Source organism: Blastomyces gilchristii, assembly GCF_000003855.2.
Source record: "Blastomyces gilchristii SLH14081 genomic scaffold supercont1.4, whole genome shotgun sequence".
Classification (NCBI taxonomy): Eukaryota; Fungi; Ascomycota; class Eurotiomycetes; order Onygenales; family Ajellomycetaceae; genus Blastomyces; species Blastomyces gilchristii.
This window is the reverse complement of record NW_003101679.1, coordinates 3,806,324-3,815,244: the sequence shown is the minus strand read 5'-3', so window position 1 is coordinate 3,815,244 and position 8,921 is coordinate 3,806,324. Positions and strand designations below refer to the sequence as shown.

At 34.6% G+C, this 8,921-nt stretch overlaps 2 protein-coding genes across 2 annotated transcripts; both read right to left on the bottom strand.

Moving 5' to 3' along the window:
- Positions 1–2,547: 2,547 nt before the first annotated feature.
- BDBG_16727 (uncharacterized protein) lies at positions 2,548–4,374 on the bottom strand (the record flags this gene model as incomplete). Its single annotated transcript, XM_031724614.1, has 4 exons — positions 2,548–3,783; positions 3,841–3,946; positions 3,999–4,084; positions 4,147–4,374. The coding sequence occupies 4 exons, from the start codon at positions 4,372–4,374 to the stop codon at positions 2,548–2,550; spliced, it is 1,656 nt and encodes a 551-aa protein (XP_031577451.1).
- Position 4,375: 1 nt separating this feature from the next.
- Positions 4,376–5,786, bottom strand: BDBG_16726 (uncharacterized protein; the record flags this gene model as incomplete). The annotated part of the gene is made up of 5 exons (XM_031724613.1): positions 4,376–4,557; positions 4,614–5,287; positions 5,361–5,446; positions 5,537–5,629; positions 5,751–5,786. The coding sequence occupies 5 exons, from the start codon at positions 5,784–5,786 to the stop codon at positions 4,376–4,378; spliced, it is 1,071 nt and encodes a 356-aa protein (XP_031577450.1).
- Between the last annotated feature and the right edge of the window lie 3,135 nt (positions 5,787–8,921).

Sequence of the window (8,921 nt, the reverse complement as noted above, 5' to 3'; positions counted from 1 at the left end):
AGTGTTATAAATACTTTACAGAGTATAAATAAATGAGTGATATTACATTATATATTATAAGTTTAAAAGATTCTCAATCTGTAATTGTAGAGATATCTGAAGAGCAATCTCCGCGAAAACTCTGTCTGTTTTTAATAGTTTAAAATATCAATGTTAAGTCTTATTCACGTATTACTCTTCTCAATCTGACTCATCTCTGACAGAAAAATACAAAAAGATGCCTCAGTGACAGTATTAAGCACATAATCAGCAGACACTTATAAAATTAGTTTAACTTAAGATCTGACTGAGTCTTTGATCTCTAAATAGTGAGATATATTAAATCTAGTTTTAATATCTCAATATTCAATAGATTCTGCAAGGAATTGAGAACAGTAATGCTAGATTTCTATTGAATTTAAGAATTAAGTCTATATTAATGTAATTATTTACAAAGTCTTCTATTTTGAGATATGAATAACCAGTTCCTCTACATTCTGTTAATTATATTTATATTATTATATGGAAACAGACTTATATTCTTTATAATATTAAGACTGTGAAGAGTAAAAGTCTTAATAGAGAGTATACAGTAGTGTATATCTTAGAAGTTTTTATCTTATTCTTCTGCAGTAGTTAATGTAAAAAAAGATCTTAGAATTGATTTTTTACTTCTCTTGAAAAAATATAGTGTTTTTCTCTGAGTTTTATATAATATTCTTATAAAGAATTAAAAACAGAGTTGTTTTCTATTATAATTTCACATTCTTTTAAGTAAGATTTACTTATTCAGTGACTGAAGAGCTTTTATTAATACTTAATTCTTTTTTATACTTTTTATTAACTGATTTGAGTTGCATACTTGTTGTGTGAGAAGAATTGAATAATTTCAAATAAAATTAAATAGTTTTAATTAATTTCTCTGCAAAAAATTAACTTATTTCTTATCAGTTTTTCTCTTAAAAACTGTTATATTATCTGATTATCAGTTGATATTATACTTTTCCTTACTATATCTCAAGAAAGAGATTGTAAAGATTTCATTAATTTACTTAAAAAATCAATTTTAATTTATTAGATTCTCTTTAAAAATCTAATCTAGTTACTGAACTAGTGTAAAGAAAAATCAGATATTCTGTATATAAAAGTCTTTTATTCTTTTGAAATAGTCTGATAAACTTTTCAATTGAAAATAAACAGATAAATCTTTTAACTAAAAAACAGTCTGATTAACTGTTCAATTTAAAATAGACTGATAAATCTTTTCATTGAAACAGTCTGACTAACTTTTCATTGAGAAAGTAAAATGAGTTCAAAAATACCCTCAGTTAATGTGAAAAAAGATGTTTTCTCAGTTACTATTTCTGAGATTGAAATTCTGAAGAGAAGAAAGAAAGAAGAAATAGAGAAATAGTAAGTTCTTAAAATACAAGAACTTGAAAAAGCTGATAAAAATCTTGAAAAACAGTGTTTGATTGAGATGAATGAAGAAGTTCTATTAATTCTTCATACTTAGACTAGACAACTACAGAAGATGATTCAGTTTAAATTTTAAATTTTAAATGCAGTTCAGAAATTTTTGAAAATTTCTAGTATAATCACTGACTCTTCTTCTTCTTCAAATCAGAAGAAAATATATGCATAAGCAGTAGAATCTACTGTTTCAAAACCTGTTATCTCAAAATCCTCTTGAAATTCTGAAAAAACTCAGAAGAATAATTCTTATATATCTCTTCATAAAAAAGAAGTGAAAAAAATGCAAAAAAGAAAAACTTTCAAATCTCAAGAAATAGAAAACTCATTCTCAAAGTCTTAAACAGAGAGATTTTTCAGAAAAACAAGCTGTACTCAAATCTCATTTTCAACATCAGAAATGAAATTAATCAGCAGTTCTTCACTCAGTTAATGAGTGAGATTGAAGTTTAAAAATCAGTTATAGCTTCAATTGAGTCTTCTTTCTTTGAAAATTTCATTATTCTAACTACAATACCTGAAATCAGTGCAGAATAATAAAGAAAATAAAGGGTGCTTAGATGAATAAGAATGATAATGAGTTTAACGAATGTCGACGAGAATGATAAAATGGATGAGGGAAAACCACAGGAACTGCATTATTAAAAAAAGGTGTTAGGGACAGCACTGAAAAAGGAGAAGGTATTCAGGGAGAAGCAGGGCAGTCTTCGCAATTGAATTAAGTTACCCAAATTTAGTTATGAGTGGGGAATCTTTATTGTTCAAGAAGTAAGAGAGTGAAAAGCAGAGACAAAAAAAAGAAAAGAAAACAAAAAGAAAACCCAGAAAAGTGAAAGTGGTGTCTTGTTCTAAGCTGGAAAGTAGAAGCAAGGAAGGAAAAGAAAAAGAAAGAGCAGTGTTAATAGCAAACAAAAGAAGAGGCTATGAGGGGAAATATTCATTTTGTTTCCGCCTCAATATATCCATCCGTTACCGCAATCTTCTCCCCGCCTGCCAGAATAAGAATACAAAAATTTCCACATTATTCGGTGGTAAAGGAACATATCATACTTGAAGAAGGGGAAAATAGAGAAAGGAAGGGAGAAATAAGGAAATTCATCCGAAAGAGATATATCGCCCCACCGTTAGTATTCGTCGTGTAGAGACTTCTTCCCATGTCTTCGATGCGGGGCTGGGTTCTGGTGATTCCGTCGTCCCATTACCCGTCGCCAGAGACTCATCAGCAAACGGGTCATCGGCCTTCTTGTCCTGCTTATGGCCAGAAGTCTGAACGCTGATACCCAGCCTGTCTCCGCTGTTGGCATTCAGGACGTCGAACTTGGCATCGACTCTCCCCTTGCGGGGTCCGCTCACCGTTGTTGAAAATCGAGCGAGGAACCGTTGGTCGCCTGCCGTGGTTACTTCCAACTCTGACATTCTCCATGTGACGGCTGATGTTTTGCGGCGGAACGTAGCGCCAGTGTTGGGATACATGACTGCTCCCGTGGCGCGAGCAACTTCGCGAGGCTGCTTGGTGGTTTCGTCTTCTTGTGGGGATAGGTCCAGGTTGACGGTGAGCACGAGATTCTTAAGTGTGATAGGTGTGGATGACTCTGCAGAAATGAAGTTGGGGTTTATTGAATAAGTAATGATAACGCTGGCTTGGAATTCTTCCAAATTCCAAACAGGGTTAAATATAATAGGGCAATAGGCCGAGAAGTTAGAAGGATTGAGATGTATTTGATATTTGAAAGCAACCGTGGGAGTCGATCGTGCGATACTGGGAAGCGAGATTAGATATTCCCCCTTCCTTTCCTCGTTACCGGAGCCATTTTCCTTCTCCTTGCCTTTCAAGGAGTGTCCGGCTTCTGTGGCGAGGATAGGATTTGCCGCGACTTTTTCTAATAAGTCGAAATTATTTAGGCGGACAAGCTCAGGATCCGAAGGGGGGCTCGTGGTCGAGTTATACGCCAGAGCCAGTTCTCCAACAACGAAGGAGCGGGTAACAGCGCCATCAGAGAACCAGGCATTGACCGTTTCCACAATGGATGCATTAAGGCCAGGCTCGGGCATATCAGGGTGTGAAACAGGTCCTGACAGACTATGAAGGGTTTGTGACGAATGGATGGACGTTGTATCCGACAAAGCGTGGTCATCGTGACTACTAGGAGGAGATGCGACCATCTTGGGAACGTGCGATGGGGAAACGGGTGGTGGTCCCGCAACTAGACCGGGAAGTGGGCTCAAGCTTGAATCTTCGCTGGGTGGATTCGGGACGAAAATGGTGTTCCTAACCTCTCGGCGTCCACGCAACGTTCCAACCCCACGAGATAGGCCGGATTGTTGTGCTTTCTATAATAATGGGGTTAGCTTCATAGTACCTAAACAGGGAGAACTGGCACGGCTCACCAATCGCAAGGTGTTCGCCACCTCGTTCAAAGCCATTTTCGCTTCACCCTCGTCCTCCTCGATAGGTTGGTCACGAATAGTGAGGTTTAGACCGGGCTCTTCGGCACTAATCATCTGTAAGTCACTTAATTTCCTAGCAAAGAAGAGAGAAAACGTACGCAGCAGCAGCTTCTTTTTGAAGTCGCGTTATTTCGTCAAGATTAGCCGGCCGCTCGGAATATCCCTCAGCATCTATTCTAGGTGACTGTGGAAAAGTGGAAAGTCAGCAAAACAGTGCGTGAAAATTTGCGGAGCTGGTAATCATACTTGGGCTGTAGCCGGAGCTTGCTCCATGGAGTTGCCATGTTTCCCAGTACTCTCTGGGATAGAACTCTCTTCAGGAACACCAGCACCGTTGGGAGTCGTTGGTCGTTGATGCGATGCTGAAATCGAGTCGCTGCGGGCTGTCTCTCTAGGCGAGGAAGCAGGGCGGCGAAGCGACAGATCATCCCTGGAGGTAATTGGCGCCAGATAATCGCTGGGGTTATGTTGCATTTCAACTTGCTGGAAGTTTTCGAGTTGACTCCGACTTTCGGAACGCGGTGAATGGGGACCGGAATTTCCTCTCCGGAGAACCTGAGTTCCCAGTTGAATGATGTACAATACTCTTTCTTCGGCCCATGACAGTACCCAACCGTTTCAGGCCACCAAGCCTCATGTGCCCGACGGGCTCGGGTGCTATTATTTTGTTAGTCCTTTTCCAATTATGTCAGTTTTCAGTAGCGATGACTCACCAGCACCAAGTCTGCCCTTGTTCGATCGACCGGAACGCTGGCTAGCCGCATCGTCATGGATTCTAGGTGGGGGACGTAAAGGTTCTCCAGTGGCAGCTGGAATTTGGCCTGACGAAGGGGGTAAGGTTGTCGCTGCAGCATCCGTCGTTGTTGTTCTCGAGACAGGAGCCCTGCCGCCTGTTACCTTCGTAGTAAACGCTGTAATCTCTTCGTCGGTCTGAACGCTTAATAGCGCATTAAGGCAACTTTCAGTATATCGTCTAGTTCTTTCGATGTGATCTGCCTCGTGAGTCTGGAACTGGGTGAGAACATCTCTGAGGTGGTTCAGGCGGTGCTCATCGACAGCCTGAAGCTGTTCAAAAACGAAAGGTGCCCTCGATTCCCATTGTTGCGCCACCTCCTGCGCAGCTAAAACGGCACTGGATGTTTTCGCCGCAGCCTTTGGGCCTTTATCTTTTAATTTGTCGGCCTTCTTCTTCGCAGACTCAAGCTCCTTTGCCAGATTCGCCAAATCCTGTTGCATCGTTGAGATGGATTGCATATCGTTATTCCTAGTAGCATATTCCTTTAAAGGCCGTTCAACGTCCGCCTCGATCCCGTGCGAAAGGGTTTCATGGGATTCCGCTAATGATTCCGTGGCAGTGAGGATGCGTTGCCATGGTGTTTGAAAGACCCTAATAGATAGATATAAAAATAATTTGTCAATAACCAATTCAACATCGATTTCGCATCGCACCAATTGCTTACCCCAATGCTGCGGATGCATCCTGCGATTGCCGTCGTGCGAGCCTACGAAGGCCCAAAACATATGCGTCTTCCACCCGTCGTCGTTCCTAGGTTTGGATTGTAAGTTTGCGCTCGGTGGAAATTCCGCTCAGGAAACCCCCGATTGAGAGGCGAAAAGAAAATGGAAAAAGAAGTACCGAAAGCCAGTCCGCGATATCTGAGTTTATCTTGCTAATTAATCGTATGCGTTCGGTAAGGACGGCTGAAGCTTGGGTAGGGGTTAACGAGGCCTGTTAAACAAAGGAACCATTGTTCATTAGCAACAACGCCCAACAGACAAGGGCAACAAACAAAGAGGGGGGGGGGGGGGAAAGAGACATAATTCCATTTTCCCGAGCCGTTTTAACTCACCACAATGGCCGGATAGTCCTGTCGCGACAATTCCATGGTGAATTCACGGTATTAAGCCGATGACGAATCCCGCGAAATGCAATCTATAAAAACATATTCTGACAAAACCGGATGAACGGAGAGGAGGCTTCAAAGAATACAAAATACAATGCAATTCGACAGAGAGAAAAAGGAATAATAGCAGGAGAGGTATTCCGAGCTGTGGCCGGAGGGAGAGTGACTAGGGATAGGTAGTCGGAGGTTTGGCTGCGGAGAGGGAGAAGTCTCCTTTGCCCGATTGGGAAGGCTGCTGAGCGCCAAGACAGGCAACCTTAGCGGTACTCACGTGATTTACAGCGGTATCCATACCGGAAAAACGTAGGCTTATTATACGACTGGGTTATGGTTGTTCCACTGTGCCAGTCAGCGACACTGTCACTGAACTGTAAAACTTAATATAAGAGTGAATTAGTCATGAAATCACTGTAAATGAGTTATGAACAGAATAAAATCATTATTATATTAATAATATCACTGATTTCTATCTATATAATTACTAATTCTAAAAAACATCTTATTTACTGAAATCATTCTCTATTGAAAATCTGTCATATCTCTCTATAATTTCTCTCAGATTCTTTAAATTATCTCTATATTATTATTATTATTTTCTGTCATATTTATATTAATATTTATTTCAGAGAACTTGTGAATTGATATTAAAGTTTATAAAGAATTAGTATTAATAACTATTCATTGTTTAAGAGAAAAAATTTTAAGAGAATTAAAAACTATATATTTATTCATCTATATTATTATTAACTTCTGTATAAATCTGAGAATTATTTCACTAATTCTAACTTATTTTTTCACTGAGAATATTAAGAGTTCTGATACTGCTTATAATCAAAGAATTAACTGAAGTTAGAAGATTAGAGAAGAAAGAGAAGAGAGAATTAATAACAGTAGTAGAGATATTAGTAAGAAAAGTAGAAAGAGAATTATTATTAATATTAAATTTCTTATTACTGCTACTACTATCACTAACTATAACTAAATTCTTATTAAGATAATTTACAAATCTCTGAATATATTTCATTATTTTATACATCTTAATAATAATACAGTTAGTTTTGATATTGATATTATTTATCAAATTTATAAAATTCTTTATTACTGATTTTTATTCTTTAATATAACTTACTATTATTCTCAAAAGCTTATAATACACTTCAAGCTTGATAGTTTTAATATCAAGTTTTATCTTTTTAATTGTGATTTTCTTCTTTTCTGCAGTAACTTTTTTCTTTTTAATTTCTAATTTTATTATTTTAATATTCAACTTAATTTTCTTAATCTTAATTTTAGCTTTTTTAGTAGTACTGATAATAATATTTAGAACTTTTAAAACAATAGTAATACTCTTTATATATTAAGCTTTCACTTTCTGTTAATAAGTTTTAACTTTCTTAATCTATTTTAAAAGATTCTTCATTAATTTCAATATAGCTCTTTTTATTATTTTCTTAAAATCATCTAATATAGAAAGATAAAAGTTATAAAATCAGATTAGATTATTAACTTATTCTTTTAATTCTTCAGAGATAATTATGCATCTCTTTTTCTTATAATTATAATTTATATAAGACTTTAAGCTTCTCTTCATCTTATTGTAAGTAACATTCAAATGATGAGAAAAAATATACTTATAACAGTACTTATATATTATTTATTTACTGAACTGCTTTATCAGAATATTCAGACAGCTATTTATCTCTTTCTTCTGAGCTTTTACAGTGATAATATGAGTACACTTAGAGATGTTATTAGTTATTTTTACTGTTACTGCTGCTGTTATTACTGATATTACTGATATTAATATAATAAATAAATCACTGATATTCTTGATATACTGTGAATAAGATATCTTTGAAATTAGAACTTTTCTTATTAAAAGCTTTCTATTATAACTGATAGAATACTAATCTTACTGAAGATAAGAGAGAGTAAGATAAACTAAGAATAATCTTCATAGTATAATATAATTGTGAGAAGAAGAAAGAAAGAAAGAAAGAAATAGAAGATAATAAGTTATTCTCTCTATATATATTATTAATTCATCTTTGTAAATTATTATGTAATGAATATGAATACTTTTATATTTCATTTTTATATAATCAGTACATCTGACAGATTTCATCTATATTTTATTTTCAGAATAAATACTCTCTATGCAGACTATTACTGAATGAATTACAGCTATTTTAAATATAAAATTATTTCTATTAACTAGAAACATGTATTTAATATGCTGTCAGAAATATATCTACAGAATTCAAGATTTATGAAAAGATTTCTCAGTACAGTGAAATCAATGAATTCTCTGCAGTTATGACTATATAAATTGAAAGATAGAGAATATAGCAACTTTCTTCAGTGAATATAAAGACAAGTATATTCTAATTATATATATTAAAGTATATATTAATTAATTTATATATAAAACTCATGAAAAATTAAATATATTGAATAGAAATAGATTATATTAAAAATCTCTATATTAATCTATCTTTCATTGAAAATATCTTTGAAAATTTAATCTTTTTTCATATCTTCTTCTACATATCTTTCATCAGATATCTCTTTTTTACTGTTAAAGTATTCTGAATTATCTGAGCAAAGTTATCTCTGACAATTTACTGATATTCAGAAATATTACTCATGAGATCTCAGAATATTAGAATATTTTATCATTATAATATAGCTGTGATAGAATTTTCATTTATATCAGTATCATCAAATATTTTAATCTGAATTATAAGATTTATATATATCTCTATTTTTCAGAATCAGTTTCTAGTTTTTCAATTCAAAGTTTTTAATTCAATGTCTTTAACTAATGAATATTCAACTTATGTTTCATATGTTATTATTCTTACTCAGAGAATTGATCAAAGTTGATAACTCTCTACACTTAGTAAAAAATCAGAAAGAACTTTTCAGCAGTAAATAAATTATAGAAGTATTTAAAGATGATTGATTCTTTATAACAGTTATATAATTCAATTACTACTGAACTTTCTCTACTCTTTATCTTTTCTCATTAAATATGATTCTATATTAATATATGATTAGTTAAGTTGATCAGAAAAGTTTAAATTTCTCTGAGATATTCTGCTGAAAGAGTAGGAA